Source organism: Benincasa hispida, chromosome 3, assembly GCF_009727055.1.
Source record: "Benincasa hispida cultivar B227 chromosome 3, ASM972705v1, whole genome shotgun sequence".
Taxonomy (NCBI): domain Eukaryota; kingdom Viridiplantae; phylum Streptophyta; class Magnoliopsida; order Cucurbitales; family Cucurbitaceae; genus Benincasa; species Benincasa hispida.
The window spans coordinates 67,958,562-67,978,988 of NC_052351.1; the positions used below are offsets into that span (position 1 = coordinate 67,958,562).

The following is a 20,427-nucleotide window of genomic DNA, read 5'->3' on the forward strand; positions in this document are numbered from 1 at the left end:
TTCTAAGCTTATTTTGATGTATCAAAATTGCATTTAAAAGTATAAAATCAAATATTAAATTAATTTTGAGTGTTTAAAGATGTGTTTTGACTCTTTTGAAGTGATTCTAAACCTGAAAAAAAATGTGATTTTAATAATTTTAAAATTATCTCTTAACAATTAGAGGGCTTGAGTTCAAGCTCTCAAACTGTCATTTTATTTATAAAAAAAATGAAAACTTGAAAGAAACACACAGCAAAATGAAAGGAAATTGCCCCATTTTATATACCCTTTTAATAAATGTAATAATTCTCGTGTCCTGAAGACATCAGATTTGATTAAAGTCACATCAGGATGAATAATATCTGAATTATAATTAACTTTCAAAACAACCACATTTCCAATAAGCTTGAAAAAAACAATATTAATAATTTAAAAAAAAAAAAAAAACAATGTGTTGTTTTGATAGCCATATTAAAAAATGTCCCAAATAAATAAAGTGATTAAGAGTTCTTCGAGGATCAATTAAAGATGTGTTTACCGTTTTGAATACATTTTCAAGTACCTAATTTTAAAAAATATATTATTTTGAGAAAAATTAAAATATTTAACAATCACTCAAAATAATTTTGAAGTGTATTTTCATCTATTTTTTTCAAAAATATTTAAATAAAAATGAACTTTTTGAAAATATATTTTTTTCAAATCGATCTAAACGAACCTTAAATTCTACGTTTAATATAACTTTCTTTCACTCAAAATATTTTTCATATAAGGAATTTTCAGTGCATTATAAATGTGATTTAAGGAAATCGTAATCCTAACTAATTTTTTTTCTTTAGGCCGAGTTTTATTGTGATATTTAATATCTTAAACCATAATTAAAAGTTTCTAATCTATAGTTCCAATATTTCTTTACCTCCCATTTTCTTCTCCATTTTATTTGCCGTTCAAACTTATTTACTTTTCCATAGTGATATATTACAATCAATTTTAGCATGTTCAAAATCACATCTTAAATACAATTTTCATATCATCAAAATTAATTTTAAATAATTGAAAGTATATTTTAAAATGATCTACACATTCATATAATTGACAAAAATTTGCACATACATTTCGGTGTATGTACTTTTTTTCCAAAAAAAAAATTAATGTTAAAATATCCTTTTAGTCCTATACTTGAAGTTTGTTTAATTTTAGTTATCGTAATTACAATTATCCAATTTTAAGCCATATACTTTCAATAAATTTTAAAATTTAATCTCCAATACTAGATTTTTTTTTAAAAAAAAAAAAAAAAAAAAACTTTTCATTATCTATAACATTTTTACTATAAATTTTAAAAAGATTTTACTTTCTTGCATGAAAATTATTATATTATCTATTCAATTTTGGCAAAAAATAACTTTGAAAAACTAAATTTAAGATTATAGAAAATACAAAGACTAAAATTGAACAAACTTTGAAATAAGGAAAAAAAAGAAAAAGTAAAAAATCTTAATGGAAAGATTGAATTGAGAAGAGAATGGATTCCCCCATTAATGGAAAGAGAGAAAAAAAAGATTGAGAAGAGATGTAAAATGTCTCAACTGCTAGTTATACTTGTATGTTTGCACAATTTACAACACTCTAATATTTCATTATCAATGACCATTGTGATTATTGAATATTAAATTACCTCATTTTGGGAGGAGATTGCATTCAATATATAAAGTATATGATCTTTTTGAAAAAGTTTCAACTTAATTTCTCATATCTAACGTACAAATACAAATGAGGGAAAGCTCACTTTTACATATATATTTTTTTTCTTTAATTATATATATTCAATTATATGTCTTATTAACTCCTTACACTATGAGTTCCTAGACTGGATTTCACAAGTTCTCAAATCTCACAACTCCACTCATTGCCCCAACTCCAAGCTTCGAATAGAAGACAAATCCGATTTAGGGGAGACGCTAGAGCCAACACTGTTCCCTTTTCTCGTAAATTTCCAGAACTATATAGCCTCCCCTATAAAAGAGATCCTGTCCTTACTTAATCTCTCTTCCATAGAAAGCCAAAATACTGTCAAGAGGTTACAAAGAAAGTTCCTCCATTGGACACTTTCCCCCTTAGTATGAGGGGCCCTTCCCTTACATTAAGGATGAAGAAACAAGATCCTGTTGTCTGAGAAGTTGGTGTGGATCTAGATGCCTCCCTTCTAGAGTGAACCACTTGTTCCTACAATAAGTAGGATTTTTCTAAGAGGAGATCCTCGATGGATTCTTTTTGGATGGTATATCCTATCATCCACCCCACCCCTAGGCTACATAGGGGTACATAGTATATTCTATCCACCAACGATTATTCTTTTTGGATGATTATCCACCCCACCCAACCCCTAGGCTACATAGTTTCCTTTTATTTTATAGCGCACAGTTTATTATCCAAAAGAAAAATGAAGTTGACGTATAAATGAATACACTAAATGCAAGCAACAAAGGCAAAGGCTAAGACAGAATGAAATCGAAAGGAAGTATATAACAGAATCAGTCTTTATTTGAATCAACTATAGTAAGAATCCAACTAGTTTGATACAACACCAGCACATCAAAGGTCACATGTATACTTTAGGGTAGCTTGTCTCTACATTGTTCATAATCTTACAAGCTAACAAATATAAATCCAGATATGGTTTCAAACAGAAAAAAGCAAACGAAATGCATTGCAATGACTAACCATCTTGAAAACAAGTGCCAGAATAACTCTTTTTTAGCCTTTAATGCAGAAAGTATAACAGAGACAAAGAAGGGCCAGAAATTATAAAACTAAACTTACTCCAATCTATACAGAGTTGCAGATAAATAATTTCTTTACCAGCCATGTCCTTCTCTTCAGAGCTTTCTGCTGGATCAAGTTTTGAGTTTTGAGTATGAACATCATGAAAGTATGAAAAATGTTTTTCTTACATAGAAAACCTTCTGCATTTCTTTTCGCAAGTCAGGAATAGTGCATAATACCATCTTTCCAAATCTCTCTTCACCAGAAAGCATTTCTTTCCTCAATAGCTTATGTATTTATTACATAAACTACATGGCATTTTATTACATGGGACAATGTCGATTCCTTAGATGGAGTCACCTACCAATGAAACTGCAAGAAAAACAAAAGATATCACTCAACTCAATCTGCCTAAATTGCAATCAAATCAATTGCTCCCTAACTTCCCAATCTTTTAGGGTCCTCCAACAAGTGCTGAACGAAAAATGAAGGAATAACTTGTGTCAAAAAAGAAAAGAAAACTACAAGAAGACGATTGCATGTCAACACAATTTTTTTCAAGCAAGAACAACAACATGCATAAACAAATATAAGGAAAAGAGTAAGCTCCCATTTCTCATATATATACATAGGAGGCGTTGATTTTTGTTCCTCTTTTTTGGCAACTAGCAAAGGAAGGATCCATTTATCTGAGTCCAATGTCCATTGTCCATTAATCTGAATCAGATTCCTCAGCTTGTGAGTTTTCATCCTCAGAACATTCATCGTCACCTGCCTCATCTGATTCAATATCCAAACCATCCTCCACCACCTCGGCTGTATTATTAAGCAAAATGCCCTCCTTTTCCAACAATGCAGCACCTTTCCCACGGTATAACAGTCCAGTCTTCATGACATGATAAAATCTCTCCCTTAGACATGTCAAAGGATGTGGGTTCACCAACTTTCCTCGCTGATACCCTTCCTTGAGAGACACAGTTGTGGTCTTACACTTCAAGGAGAGATAGAAGATTCCAGGATACCGAGTGAAGATTCGAGTGAACTTATGGGGGAGATTCATTTCCTCTCTCAAGCTTCTCAAATAGTTTCTTTTAGTTTTTTTGTGAAGAGTCAAACTCAAAAGCTCATGTAGAACCCCAACAACTCTTTTCTCCATCAGATCACTATTTGGATCGATTTGCCTACAACTCTCATATGGAGAAATGTAAGGTAACTTCTGAAACTCTTCCATCCAAGCTTTTACCTTCTTTTGTGCCCCATATCCCCTCGGAAAATTCATAGGAAAAGCCAATGTGGTATGCCCCCTTTTGAATTGCCTATACGCATCTCCCAATTCAGAGCTCTGATTGCTCCTTTGCAAGGCTGAAACTGCAAATTCCTCGCGCCATTCCATAAGCCGCAGACACCAATCCCCATTGGAGGCCTTCACCAATCGAAAATGATCTGGATATCTTGGAACCAATGACCTCTCAAAATCACATGGCAGACCAAGATCCCATTCTAAGGGACGCAAGGATTGAAGAGGAACAGCCCTAGTTTTCATCATCATAAGCACTCTACAAAGTCTTTCGACAGTGTCATTCTCGTGTACTTGATGTATACTACTCTCTTTCTGATCTAAAAACAGTGCGGTATCCGTCAAACGAAAGCAACGCAAATTAGCGTAACGAGAATGGGGAAATTCGTGAAAAAGAGTTGGATACCTCCGAATGAATCGAATAACAGGAATGGTCAGGCCGAGCAGCTTTTGCCAATCGGCGATGGATTTGACGGTGATGAAGCCAGTAGGGGAGCGCTTAATGGCGTCCTTGAGAAGGCAAGCGGCCTTCAAATCGGTCTCCGTGTCGATGATGTGATCGAGACTCCGATTCTTGACCCATTTGAGACGAACCTTCGCTATTCCTCGCCATTGATGGTACAGAAAAAGCTTGGGGCTCTGGTATCGCGATTGAAGAATTAGGGTCGAAATGAACAAGTTCTTCATTTTGAAGATTCCGAATTTGCGAACGAATGGTGGGCGGCGCGATGAAGGTACTAACAGCAGCGGCTGAATCTGAATACGTAGGAAGAGAGTCAAAACTTAGAGAGAGCGAAAAACGGGAGAGAAAGAGAGAGGGAGACGGCCGGAACATACCGCACAGCTGGGCAGAGACGAGCGGCGTGCGACGGCGACCGGCGAACGTCTGCCCTGGTGGCCGTGGTTTGCGTGAGGAGGGAGGCGAGGGAGAGAGACTGTGCGCGAGGGAGGTTGCTGAAGGCTGATTTATTTCCTTCTTTCTTTCTTTCTTCTTAAACCCTAACATATGGGGTCCTCAGCGGGATCGAAAAAGGTTGTATTAAAGTTTCCATCGTTAATAACATGGTAATAACCCCTGCCAGTACCAAAAATGGTAATAAAAGTGGGAATGCTGTCACTAAAACGGACCACACAAAGAGGGATGATCTATGCGTAGTCATTCCAAGTCCACGCATGTATGTTGAAAATAGTCGTTATAAAATTGATAAAATCTAAAATGGATGAAATATCAGGTAGATGAAGACTAGAAATTGATGAATCAATTGCTCCTCTAGAATGTCTGGTAATTCTACTTAAGGGTGGATAGACCGTCTACCCAGTGCTGCTACCCACTTCTACTAGAGTTTAATAGGAGCAAGAGACTTGGTGCCAACAATCAGAATGAAATATTATTTAATCGTGGAAATGCCATGTCAGGTGCACCTATCAGAATCGGAACAGACCAATTACCAGATCCACCTATCATCGCCGGCATAACCATAAAAAAGATCATTAAAAAAGTGTGAGTCATTATTAAAACAATATAAAGTTGATGGTTCCCACCAAGAATTTGATCGTCAGGTCGTGCTAATTCTATATGAATCAGTACTGAGAAGCATGTGCCCATCACTCCAACAATGGCACCGAAGATGAAATATAGAGTCCCTATATCCTTGTGGTTAGTGGAGAACAATCATCAAACCGGTTTGTCGTCAAATTGAGATCATTTCGTTTCCTTATCAGAGATAGGCCCTTTCTTTAGGGAGCGGGGCTTCTTTATTGAAAAAAAGGGAAGGAAAGGGGAAGGAAGAATGGAAAGGGGGGTGGGGAATGAAAGGAAAGTCCTCAATTGATGGGACATTTTGATCCCCTTTTCCTCTCACACTTACTTAAGTAGGGGTCTGCTCTGCTTTTTGGGCGAGATACCGGTTTGCTCGCCAACAACCATAAAAAAGTCTTTTTATACTAGGGGTCTACTCTGATTTCTTTCTTTCTTTCTTTCTTTTTCTTAAACCCTAACATATATTGAGAGGTTAAAACTTTCATACAAGTAAATCTAGTTGGTAGCAATTTATATGTATTTTTAAATTTATATCAATTTAGTCCTCACAATATATAATAATTTAGTCCATAGATTTTATAACTTATAACAATTTAATCCTTATCATAAAAAATATTATTAAATTTAATAAAATTTATTATATATGTAGATCAATAAAGTGATCTAAAATTAATTTTTTTTTTATAATGTATAAGGATTAAGTTGTTACATAATAAAGTTGAAACTTAATTTTAAAGAGATTTTCTTTATAATAGGGACTAAATTGTTTCAAATTTCATAGACTAAATTGTTACTCCAATGAAAATTTAGGGACCAAAATGTCATATGTATAAAAGAAGTAAAGCCAAATACAAATAAGAAAATCCAATATATAAATATATATACTTTCTTTCCTTTCTTTTTTTTTTTTCCGTCAATAACAAAATCATCTTTTTAAAAAATAGTTTTGGAAAAATTGGCTTGATTAGAAACGGTTTTGAAAGGTAAGTAATCAACGAAGAAAATTATAGAAAAAAGTAGTACATGTTATGAAATTGAGGAGCATAACAGGAATACGAATATGGAAAAGTATAATATGATAATAATAAATAAATAAAAACTAAAATTATAAAATGGGTATATCACCATTTAGTGTGGATTTCTCACTAATGGGTATATCATTTTAAGATCTACCAAAGACCACTATTTATTGACAAAGTGGCAAGTAGGATGTGGACTTACATGGACACCAAACGTGAATTAATACAAGGCACATGGACCATGAATGGTGACACATGGCTTTTAGGACACTAAGCAATGCACATCTATTTTTTATTATAATATTCATCATACTCCCTTTTAGATGCCTATTATATAATATGTCTCATTAAAACCTTACTAGGAAAAATCCAATGGGAAAAAACCCTAGTGAAGAAAAAAAAGTACATATTTCATATAATACATACTCATAAAAGAATACAATATATTTATTCCCTCTCATGAAAACATCAGTTAAGATCTCTAAGTCACCGCATTCCAATATTGTGCACCAATTTTTCAAAAGTTGCGGTTGGTAATGCCTTTGTAAATAAGTTTGCCAGGTTATCCTTCGAACAAATTTGTTGTACAGTGATGTTGTCATTCTCTTCAAGATCATGAGTATAGAAAAGCTTTGGTGAAATATGTTTTGTTCTATCTCCTTTAATATAACCTCCTTTGATTTGGGCTATGCACATTGTGTTGTCTTCGTATAATATTGTTGGAAGATTTTTATTAGAAGACAAGCCACACGTTTCATGAATGTGTTGAGTCATTAACCTTAGCCATACACATTCTCGACTAGCCTCGTGAATTGCAAGAATCTCAGCATGATTTGAGGAAGTAGTCGTTATAATTTGTGTCACCGATCATCATGATATAGCAGTTCCTCCACTTGTGAACAGATTACCTATTTGAGATCTAGCTTTGTGTGGATCAGATAAATATCTAGAATCTGCATAACCAACTAGATCAAAATTTGATTTATTTGAATAAAACAAACTCATATCGATTGTTCCTCGGAGATAACGAAGTATATGCTTAATTTCGTTCCAATGTCTTTTTGTAGGATATATTTAGCTAATAAATTTACTGAAAATGCAATATCTAGTCTTGTATTATTAGCAAGATACATAAATGCACCAATTGCACTAAGATATGGTACTTCAGGACCAATAAGTTCTTCATTATCTTCTTAAGGTTGAAATATATCTTTCTTTATATCCAATGTGTTGGGATTGGTGTCCTAATTCTCCCAGAGTCTCGTTGTTTTGTAAAGATACACATTTTTAATGAATAAAATAAGTTATTGAAATGCCTTGTATTCAACATATTTATTTTTTTGTAGTTATTTATGATTTTGACCCTAGGGTTTAAAGCAGTGCGATATATCAACTCTCTAACCTAGAAGCGCGATTTTTTTTATGTAATTTTGAAAAACATTCTCTCAAATAATATTGTTCTCCCTCTGCCCGTGGATGTAGCTAACACACTATTAGTGAACCACGTATATCTTTGTGTCGATCTTCCCTACTCTACGTTCCCTTTTTGTGTTCTTTAATTGTTGATTTCGCAACATAAATGTTATTTAATTCTGGAATTTACTCGTATCCAATAAATAAAGTTCCTTGGTTATCTTATGTGAACTTAAGCATGTATATGTGATATACAATTGGATCATGCCTTAAGTGATAACCTAAATAGGTCTGTAGTATAAGGATTAAGGTGGGATACCTGATCCTGGTGACACCATGGATACGGTCTGCTTTGTAAAGGTTTGCAAGTGTTGTGAACTACTACAGATGGTAGATCTTGACCATTCATGTCGAGACGTGCGAGCGGGGGTGTCCTATACAAAGAGTTTGTATAATACCTGGACCACGAGATGACTAGACTCTGTATATAACGCCATTGATACAAGAGACTTAAATCTCACCGAAACGACCATAGGTGACACGACCTCAATCCTGAGTGTTTTGAGAACTCCTGCCTTTAGGGGCGGTCCTTTGATTAGTATGGGTGAGAATGGCCAGATTGCCAACTCAACATGTCAACCTTTTTGGGAACTCATTCCACAAGATGGAATTCACTCCTTTCTCGAAGCAGGGATAAGTAGAGAGATTGCTCCCTTAAGGGCTGATTCTGGGGCTTGAACATAGTGGCCATAACTTCTCTTTGGAAGAGAAGACTCGGTCATAGTAGGACTATGATTTATGTTTATTAGAGGGATCAGTGGTACTTAAGGAGACAGATGTAACTACAGGGGCATAACGGTTATTGACCTAGTTGTACTTACGAGTGATCTGTGAAGGGTTGTCGCACAACCGATTGGTTAAGATGGACACATAATATATCTGTGGTAAGGAGAGTTCAGTTGTCGGTCTTTAGTGGAGTGCTTGGCAGTTAACGGATGGTGGATCTCGTGACTAAAGAGTTTATCGGTTATTCACGTACCGTTGGAGCTTCGAGCTACAGGTCCATAAGGTCCCCTTGGTTGCTCAATGGATTCAGTTGAGGATCAATTCTTGGTGTTGATTTGAAATGTTCAAATTGACAAGGGGTATTTTGATTATATATGATATAATCGGTATGATGTATGAGATACATCTAGTGGAGGATTGATGTAAATGAGATTTACATTAAGTACCATGGAATAGAAAAAGAACTATGGTTTATATGTTTCATGAGATGAAATATTAAAACTATAGGTTATAAATATAGTGTGATAAGTTTGTTATCATTTATATTTATAATAATATTAATTATTGGATAATTATTCTTTTTCTTTAATAACCAAGTGAATGAGTGGTTATCGAATTCATGGTAACCGTGAGTTTAAAAGGAAAGTGGTTTTCTTATTTTGAAAAGAAGATTTACAAAAGGTTTTTCATAAAAGTTTTGAGATTCTCTCTTGACGTAAAAGGGATCTCACAATAGTCGTCAAGTAAATGTGGATTTATCGATGGCTGACGAGCTAAACAATCATACAGTGGCAAGCTAAACGTGCAGTATTTACTAAACGATCGCATACTTTTGCTAGACGATCGCTTGCCCAAAGTACACGACCGGTATTTCCTCCTCCGTCTGCCTCATACCAAGTCCGAACAGAGCCCACCCTCTGGATTCTCACACCGAGAATACCAAGGTCGTCTTGTTGGTGGTGTTAGATCAACTTGACACCGACGAGGTTTTCTAGAGGCCGTTCGCGCTACTGCGGCGATCGTTGAGGACGAGTGCAAAGAGTTCGTGCGGTGTTGCGGTCATGTAGATCGAGCGTTTGAAGTTGCTGGTGTTCGAGCGATCGTGTGCAACGGAACGTGGAGACGCATCTTCAAATGTTCGTAGAGTTTCTCTCTTTGTTCATTTGAGTTTTTCATGCTGTAATTTCTGTATGAATTGTATAACCGCTTGTTTGAAGTCGACTGTAAATGTATTGTTCATTCATGATTGTGATTTGGAATAATCTATTTCCGCTGCTCATGGAAATCTCGAATCTGATTTCCTTCACAATGAACGGACTTCCATTGGAATATTTAATGAATGTGTTTTGTCCATATAAAATCTTTTCAAAAATTTTCCTGTATAAGTTGCCTGATGAATAAATATTCTATCTGCTAAATGCTCAATTTGCAAATCAAGGCAAAATTTTGTTTTCCCGAGATCTTTCATCTCAAATTATTTCTTAAGATATTCTATTGCCTTTGAAAACTCTTCAGGAGTTCCAATTATATTCAAGTCATATATATACAGTTATAATAGCAAATCCTGATTGTGATTTCTTTATAAAAACACACAGACATATTGGATTATTTTGATATCTTTCTTTCAATAAATATCTACTCAGGCGATTGTACCACATCCATCCTGATTGTTTCAATCCATGGTAATCTATTTAACTTTATTGAATACCATTCCCGAGAATTTGATGTATATGTTTCAGGTACCTTAAATCTTTCTGGAATTCTCATATAAATATCATTATCAAGAGATCCATATAAATATGTTGTGACTACATCTATAAGATGCATATTCAGACTTTTATACACAGTCAAGCCAATTAAATATCTTAATGTAGTTGTATTCACCACCAGAGAATACGTCTCCTCAAAATCAATACCAGGACTTTGTGAAAAATCTTGTGCAACTAGTCTTTCTTTATATCTTGTGACCTCATTATTTTCATTTATTTTCTTCACAAATACCCATTTGTATCCCACAAGTTTAACATCTTCTGATGTTCGGACTACTAGTCTAAAAACCTGACGTTTTGAAAGTGAGTTTAATTCTGCCTCGATTGCTTCTTTCTACTAAAGTCAATCTTTTTTATGTCAACATTCTTCAACAGATTTTGCTTCATGATCCTTATTTTCAGATATAATATCAAGAGCAACATTATATGTAAAAATATTGTCAATAGTTACATTAGTTCGTTTTTATCTTTTTCCTATCATGACGTAGTTTATTGAAATTTCATTATTATCTTTAGGTATTTCACCTTCCTCACTAGTCATGTTGAGGATTTCTTTATGGGTATTTGTTAGGGTTGATGCCCTAAAGTCTCGTATCCTGTAGTTTGTAAACAGTTTGTACGAACGCTTGTGTTGTATAATATATGATATTTACTTCACATCTTGTTTTTTACTCAATTGCATGTTTTATTTTCTTTACCACAAACCAATAAACATAAAATCCCTGGTTATCTGTATGTAACTTAAGCATGTATGTGGTGACATACAAGTGGATCATGTCTTGAGTAATAATCAAAATGGTCTGTGGTATATGAATATAGGAGGGAAATCTTATCCTGGTAACGCTACGAATGCGGCCCGTTTTGTGGAATGATCACAAGTGTTGTGACTTGTCACATATGGTCTGATCCTGATCATTCGTGTTGGAGACATGCGAGCGGGGGTGTCCTATACAAAGAGTTTGTATAAGACCTGACCACGAAGTATTAACGTCTCGTTATATAACACCGTTCATGACAGAGACTTCACTTCACTAGGATGACCATAGTTAACATGACCTCAATCTTGAGTGAGTTGGGAACTTCTGCCATTGAGGGCGGTCCTTTAATTTGTATGGGTGCGAGTGGCCAGGTCGTCGATTCAAACTTACCATTTTGGGGATTCATCTGATTTGGGAGTTGAAAACTCAGCCACACAAGATAGAATTCACTCCTTCCCCAAGGTAGGGGCAAGTAGATAGATAGCTCCCTTAAGAGCTGAATCTAGGGCTTGAATGATGTGGTGCCACACACTTTCTCTAAGCCCGAGAGGTGTTCACACATAGTTGGACTATGTTGTATTGTTCATTAGAGGAATCAGTGGTACTTAAGAAATGAGATGTAATTACAGGGGCAAAACGGTAAATTGGCCCAGCTTTACTTACGAGCATCTATGAAGGGTCATCGTACTCATGATTGGTTACATCTGATGGACACATAAATATATTTGTGGTAAGAAGAGTTCAGCTGTTTATCTTTAGTAGAATTCCTGACAGTTAACGGATGATGGATCTCGTGACTAAAGATTTTAGTCAGCTATTCACTTACCGTTGGAGCTTCGAGCCACAAGTCCATTAGGTGTTGGGGTTGATGCCCTAAAGTCTCGTGTCCTGTAGTTTGTAAATAGCATGTACGAACACTTGTGTTGTTAATATATAATATTTACTTCACATCTTGTATTTTGCTTAGTTAATTGTTTTATTTGCTTTACCACAAACTAATAAACATAAAATTCCTGGTTATCTGTATGTGACTCAAGCATGTATGTGGTGACATACAAGTGGATCATGTCTTGAGTGATAACCAAAATGGTCTGTAGTATATGGATATAGGAGGGAAACCTTATCCTGGTAACGCTACGGATGCGACCCGCTTTGTGAAATGGTCATAAGTGTTGTGACTTATCACAGATGGTCTGATCCTGATCATTCGTGTTGGGGACATGCGAGCGGGGGCGTCCTATACAAAGAGTTTGTATAAGTCCTGACCACGAAGTGTTAATGTCTAGTTATATAACACTATTCATGACAGAAACTTCACTTCACTAGGATGACCATAGGTAACATGACCTCAATCCTGAGTGAGTTGGGAATCGTGCCATTGAGGGTGGTCCTTTGATTTGTATGGGTGCGAGTGGCCAGGTTGCTGATTCAAACCTACCATTTTGGAGATTCGTCTGATTTGGGAGTTGGGAACTCAGCTGCACAAGATGGAATTCACTCCTTCCCCGAGGTAGGGGTAAGTAGATAGATAACTCCTTTAAGGGCTGATTCCGGGGCTTAAACGATGTGGCGCACACACCTTCTTTTGGCCGAGAGATGTTCACACATAGTTGGGCTATGTTGTATTGTTTATTAGAGGAATCAGTGGTACCGTAAGGAGGGGATGTAACTAACAGGGGCAAAATGGTAAATTGGCCAGCTATACTTACGAGCATCTGTGAAGGGTCATCATACTCATGATTGGTTATATCCGATGGACACGAAGTATATCTGTGGTAAGAAGAGTTTAGCTGTTAGTATTTAGTGGAATGCCTGACAGTTAACGGATGTGGATCTCGTGGCTAAAGAGTTTAGTCAGCTATTCACGTACCGTTGGAGCTTCGAGCCGCAGGTCCATTAGGTCCCCTGGGCAGCTTGGATAAAGTCGAGAACCAGTATTTGAGTTAATTTAATATGTTCAAATTGATAAGAGAAAGTTCGATTATATATGATATATATTAGACTGGTTAATTATATATGATATATTGGCTAAATGTATGAGATATATTATTTTGGAGGAAATTAGATATAAATATGATTTATATCAAGTAGAGGAGAAAATACTATAGTAGATATGTGATACAACATACGATTAAATAGGATATAAATATAATATGGTTATATTTATTTATTAATTAACTGATTAATTATATGATAATTAATCATTTTTCCACGTTCGGACGTGGGTTAGTGGACAGAATCGGTTATGGTAACCGAGGAGTTAAAAATGAAAAAAGTTTTCATTTTTGGATCATGCAATCCATAATCATTCAATCGCCCAAAAGATTTCGTGAAAGCGCGCTGGTGAAAGAAAACGATCGCTCGAGAGCCTATATGATAGTTGCTTCTTCTCCTAAACGATCGTCCACCTCGCGCTAAACGATCGCACACTTCCACTTACACGATCGGATAACTTCTCTAAATGATCGTATAGTGTGCCGATTTAGCTAAACGATCGTATACCTTTTCCTAAACGATCGTTCAACAAATCCTACACGATCATGTAGCTCCTCTATGCGATAAGCATTTCTGCTATGCAATAGCGTTGTTTTCTCTCCCACTTGCTTATTGCCTACATGACTCGTTTTTCCTCCGTCCTCTACCAAATTCACCAAAGCCTACCCTTTGGGTTTTTACTCCGAGAATACTCGGGGCTCATTAGTGGTGGTGTCGTCCCCGTTGCGGTCATGAGTTAGCATTGATCGTGCTGCTGCAATCAACGTTTTTCGTTGAGCGTTGGTAGAACATTTAGAGGGTCCGCTGCGTTGGAGTTCCGGAGATTGAAGATAGTCTTCAACTGGCATGGAACTCTGTCTCCTTGTTATTTATCTTTGTTCGTAGCATGCCATTAAATAAGTTTTGATTGCATAACTGTATGTGTTAAATGTATAATGTTATATTTTAGTCATGGCGAGATCAGAGCGATCTGAATGCGCTCATGAAACTCTGCGTTATGAGATCCTTCATTAGATCCCCTAGGTAGCTTGGATAAAGTCGAGAATCAGTGTTTGGGTCAGTTTGAAATGTTCAAATTGACAAGAAAGAGTTCGATTATATATGATATAATTGAACTGGTTGATTATATATGATATAATTAACTAAATGTATGAGATACATTATTTTGGAGGAAATTAGATATAAATATTATTTATATCAAGTAGAGGATAAATTACTATAGTAGATATGTGATATCAAACTATAAGGTAAGAATATAATATGCATATATTTATTAATTATTTAATTGATTAATTATATAATAATTGACCTAAAATTCCTCTCGGACGTGCGTTAGTGGAAGCAGCCCCTTCGGTTATGGTAATCGAAGAATAAAATGAAAATTAGTTTCATTTTACAAAGGTTCGAAAAAATTGGCATCGGTGTGGAAATGTAAATAATCGCATAAGTCGAGTGCCTATACGATAGTCGCTCAACGCCTAAATGATCACACACCTCGCGCCTAAACGATTGCATGCTAGTCCTTAAACGATCGCATAGTGTGCCGTGTTTTCTAAAGGATCGTCTACCTTCTTCTAAACGATCGCTTAGTAAAACCTACACGATCGTTTAGCTTCTTCTAAACGATAAGCATTTAGCTATACGATAGCTTCTTTTTCTCTCCCAATTGCTTATCGTCTACACGATTAGTTCATTCTCCAACCTCTACCAAACTCACCAAAGACCACACTTTGGGTTCTCACTCCGAGAATTCCAAGGGCTCCATTTTGGTGGTGTCATCCCCACTGCATTCACTTATTCATGGTTGATCGTGTTGCTGCAGACGACATATTTGATGGGCGATAGAGTACGGGTGGAGGTTCTTCTGCTGCATCTGAGTTCTAAAGCTTGAAGAGGGTCTTCAACTGGTATGAGAACTCTTTCCCATATTCTTTAGTGTTCAAAGCATGCCGTTAATTACTGTTTGTTTGCATAATTGTATGTGAGAATGTATATGTTATATTTCGGTCACGGTGAAATCGGAAAGATCCGAACGCGCTCATGGATGCTCTTCGTCAAGAGATCTTTCAGTATTTACATCCTCAACCAAGTCTTTTTCACTATTAATTATTTTTCGTTTTCAAGGATTTTTATCTTTGGAACCCACTGGTCTACCATGCTTGCTTGCGTCGTGTGTTCAACAATTTTTCGTCAACCGTTGCAGTGTTGCAACGCTTGGAAGGGGCATTGCAACACTGAGTGTTCTGTCTTACAGCATTGAAGCTCGAGCGTTGTGAAGCGTTGCAACACTGGCGCTAATTCAATTTCGGAGCATCATGATGCTTGGGGCAGCGTTGCAACGCTACACTACACTTGATGCTACTGCCTTCCCGTGTCGAATGAGAGTTGGACTAAGGCTTGTGAAGAGCGTTGCGACACTGAGTGTTCTACCAGAAACTCATTACTCGCTGCTTTCTTACTTGATACTCGCTGCTTGTTTTCTCGATGCTCAATGCTTGTTTACTTGGTAGAATTTGACTCGATGGTACTCAATAGCTGACCATACTCAATGGCAATTTGTCAATCTCAACTCCTTTGAAACCCAGATGCTTAAATCAACTACTAATTGCTTCAAATTAGACTCGTTCGGCTCTAAATCGCGAATTCTACCTTATGATTGCTTGACACCTACAAAATAAGGAAATAAACATGTAAAATCCGATAACGAGCCAGAATTAAGCTAGGAATAATAACTCTTTTTTAGAGCTAACATTCGTCATAAGGTACCTAAGAGCAGCGTGGTCAGTGTAAAAAATTATTGGAAAACCGAGAATATAAGATCTAAATTTATTGAAAGCAAAAATTATAGAAAGAAATTCTTTTTCTGTTGTCAAATAATTGATTTGAGATAAATTGAGCGTTCTAGATCCGAAACAGATCACATAGCACTTCTTGTCAACTCTTTGTTCTAATATTACCCCTACTGCTAGATTGCTAGCATCACACATGATCTCAAATGGCAAGTCCCATCGGGGTGGTTGAAGGATTGGAGTTGATGTCTACTTCTCCTTGATTGTATTAAAGGCTTCCTTGCACTCTTTATTAAAATCAGATACGACATCTTTTTTAAGTAGGATTGACAAAGGGAGTGCAATTTTTGAAAAGTCCTTAATAAACCTCCTGTAGAACCCTGCACTACCAAGAAAATAGCACATTTCCCTGATGTTTTTAGGATATGGAAGGTTAGCTATGACATTTATTTTTGCTTTGTCAACTTCTATGCCCTTAGAAGATACAAGGTGTCCTGAAACTATTCCATGAGAAGCCATGAAGTGACATTTTTCATAATTCAAAACCAAATTTGTTTGTATGCATCTTTTCAAAATAAAACTGAAATTGTGCAAACAAATTTAGAAAGAATTACCATACACAGTAAAGTCATCCATGAAAATCTCTATGCACTTTTCTACATAGTTAGAGAAAATGCTCATCATGCATCGTTGAAACGTACCTGGGGTGTTACATAGCCCAAATGGAATTCTTCTAAATGCATATGTATCATAAGTGCAAGTAAAAGTATCCTCATTCTCGCAGGCGTTCGTGAAAGCCTCAATCGCGGCATAGATGCAGGCGTCCTCTTCTTGTGCCCTAGCCTCCCTTTCAGCATCCAATGGATTCCCACCTTCACCATTTGGTTGATCCAGGTCTGTCTCTTATACACATCTAGATGTGTATAAGAGACAGCCCATTCAGCATCCAATGGATTCCCACCTTCACCATTTGGTTGATCCAGGTGATTCCGTTGTTGAGCTGCTGGGGCAGCGGTGGGTTGGGGGGCGGGTACGACATTGGAAGGCCCAGCTTGTTCCGGTTGATTGACCGACGAGGTACTTCTACTACGCCCGGAACTAGCCGATTCTTCTTCTGTATAAGAAAAATCTTCTGTATAGTCTTTTCTTGATCTTCCTGTGCTATTGGTATTTGATAAAATCCAAAAAAACCATTAAGAAAAAAAAAATATGGTTTTCCGGCTAATCGTTCAACCATTTGGTCAATAAAAGGTATAGGAAAATGATGTATTTTTATTACCTCGTTAAGTTTTCTGAAGTCGATACACATTCTCCAACCATTTTGCACTCTCATTGGGATCATCTCACATTTTTCATCTTTCACAATGGTCATCCTGGTTTTCTTCGGTACCACGTGTATCGGACTTACCCATTGGCTATCTGGGACTGAGTATATTATTCCGCTTCAAGTAGCTTGAGGATTTCCTTATGAACAATTTCTTTCATGGTTGAATTTAGTCTTCTTTGAGGTTGAACATTTGCCTTAGCTCCATCCTCTAGAATAATTTTGTGCATGCAAAGGGAAGGGCTTATCCGTTTGATATCATCTAAAGTCCAACCAATTACTTTCTTGTGATCCTTCAATGTTTCCACTAGTGAACATTCCTGAGAAGATGTGAGTTCTTTAGATATGATTACAGGAAAGGCTTTTTCTTCTCCTAAGAAAACATACGTGAAGTGAGAGGGAGAGCCTTAAGCTCGATCCCTTGTACCTGAGATTCTACAACATCATCATTAGAAGAATTATCATTCAAATCAAAATCAATTGAAGTAAAGAAAGAGTCAATCGAAGAGTCTTCATCGTCAAGATCAATGGAGGGGCCAAAATCCAAATTTTCATCAATAGAAAACAATAATTCATCAAACACGTTGTATGTATCTATGGAACAAAGAGACAAATATTCCTCAGGGAATTTCATGGCATCATAAATGTTGAAGGATTTTACCTCTCCATCAAATTCTACTGATAAGGACCCTTTATCTACGTCAATTCTAGTTTTTGCAGTTTTCATAAAGGGTCTACCAAGTAAAATATTAGAGGAAGAAGTAGAGTATGGTTCATCCATTTTTAAAATGTAAAAATCAATGGGAAATATTAATTCTCCAACTCGTAACAAAACATCTTCTACTAAGAAATTGTACATGTTAGAGTCAGAGAATACACAGTGGAAGTTAACGGATCAATAAGTATTCTAATTCATTAATTTTGGCTTTAAGTTAAGCATGCTCATAAACTAATAAGAGGGTTTCATAACATACCTTCGTAAAACCACTTGAATCTTAAATTCAGTTGCAAATTTTCTCCAAATCAACTTGTGAACCACCTCAAGGCCTTCCTTACTATTCTTTTGGTGCCTTAGATTGAGTTGTGGGACTCAAAATAAGCTTGAATAAAAGGAATTTGGAGAAGAAGTCACTACTGCACTATGGAAGAGGACCTTCTTCAACCTCAAGTTTTTCAGCAAAAACTCATATGTTGCATTAGTTGCATGTTCGATTCTTAGCCAAATCTTCTCTATTTATTGCAAGACTATCATGCAAAGAAGATGGCTGCATGAGTTGCACCTCATGCTTGAAAGATTGAATCAAAACAATGGTAGAAATATGTGTGAGCATCTTGGTTTTGAAAGTGGAGATATCCCATTTTTGGGATTTTCCATTTTCAAACTTTTCTTCAAATTTGTTTTTCTAAATTGATTTCCAAAATCAATTTTATTTTCAAAATTGAAATCTTTATTAATTTTAAAAAATTAATTCAATAATTAATTTTCTAATAAAATTAATAATAAATAATCAATTAAACAATTTAATTAATTCTAATTAATTTAACACTAATTCTACCATCATGAATCCCTATTCATGAATTTAATATTTAAATCATATTTAAATATTAATTGATTCACCAATTTCGTTTAATTCCAAAATTAAACGTGTAATTATATCACAGATAATTACTAATTCTAATTTAAACGTTTCAAATTAATTTATCATGCTACTCTAAGGCCAATCCATTTATGAGCTAATAGAGGGACCTCGTGGACCTACATATCATGGGCTCCAACGATCCGAGATTAATTGGTTGAACTCTTTACACCAAATTAACCCTCATTCGTTAACTACTGGGTCACTTCACTAAAGCCTAAAGTTGCACTTCCCTCACTGTAGATAAATTATATCCACTCGATATATCTATGATTAATAAGTTAACCCTTCACAGGTTGTTCGTAATAACGGCTGGGTCAAATGGTTGTTTTATCCCCGAGATTACCTCTTGTTCCTTAAGTCCTACTAATCCTCTAATGAACAATTAGTTTGCGATCCGATCAACAAATTGAGTTCCTCTCGGGCCAATGAGAGAGTGGGGTCCCTTGTTCAAAATCCGGAGTCAACACTTAAGGGAACAACCTCTCTACTATCCCTAGTAGGTAGGAGTGAATTCCATCTTGCACCCTATGTCCTCAGCTATCTACTCGATCTTACCCCTGAAATGGAGGTTTATTGAGCTAGCGTTGTTGAGCCAACCCTCACCTATGCAAATCTAAGGATAATCCCAAACCATAGTTAGCTTAGGATTAAGGTTAAGTTACCTGGGTCATCGCTTTGAAATAGTCAGTCTTAAACATTAACAACTTTAGAAAGTAAGAGTGACTTATTTCGTGGTCCGATCTTATACAAGCCCATTGAATGAATGTTCTAATCAAGAATTTCAAGAGTTACATACGAGAAAAGTCCTAATTAATACAAGAAAACTTAATTTTGTAACCTATCTCACCATTATGCAATAGTGCCAAGCAAGAATTACATACAAGAATTCAATGGAATCAAAGAGTCAATTATTCTCCATTAATTTCTATTCAAATTTAGCCCAAGAACATTCAAGGATGAAGACAATTCAAGAAAATATAAAAAAGAACTCAAGAATTAAACCTAAAATTAAGAATTCCTAAGAAAAAGAATTACCTAGCCATAGAGATAAGAAGTCTTGAAGAATATCTTGAAAGTATGATGAATTCCATCAATCAATTCACTAGGGAATTGTAAAAGTTACAAGAAATCTCTCATACAAACACAAGGTTGGGTAATTTTCTCTCTAATTTTGTTCAGCTCTCTATCAACTAAAACATGAATTTTTCTCCCCATCTTTGTTGAAAATGAAACAAATGAATTTAAATTTACAGGTGTAGCGTCACAATACCAAGGCTAGTGTTGCAATGCTAAATCGTAAAATAGCCAAGAAGCATTGGGCTAGCATCTTGACGTTGCGCTGACGCTTG

At 35.8% G+C, this 20,427-nt stretch overlaps 1 protein-coding gene across 1 annotated transcript; it reads right to left on the bottom strand.

Moving 5' to 3' along the window:
• Nucleotides 1-2,508: 2,508 nt before the first annotated feature.
• On the bottom strand, nucleotides 2,509-5,069 carry LOC120074355 (protein WHAT'S THIS FACTOR 9, mitochondrial). Its single transcript, XM_039027449.1, has 2 exons — nucleotides 4,883-5,069; nucleotides 2,509-4,801 (listed from the first exon to the last, which is right to left on the bottom strand). The coding sequence occupies exon 2, from the start codon at nucleotides 4,730-4,732 to the stop codon at nucleotides 3,461-3,463; it is 1,272 nt and encodes a 423-aa protein (XP_038883377.1). The 5' UTR covers nucleotides 4,733-4,801; nucleotides 4,883-5,069; the 3' UTR covers nucleotides 2,509-3,460.
• Between the last annotated feature and the right edge of the window lie 15,358 nt (nucleotides 5,070-20,427).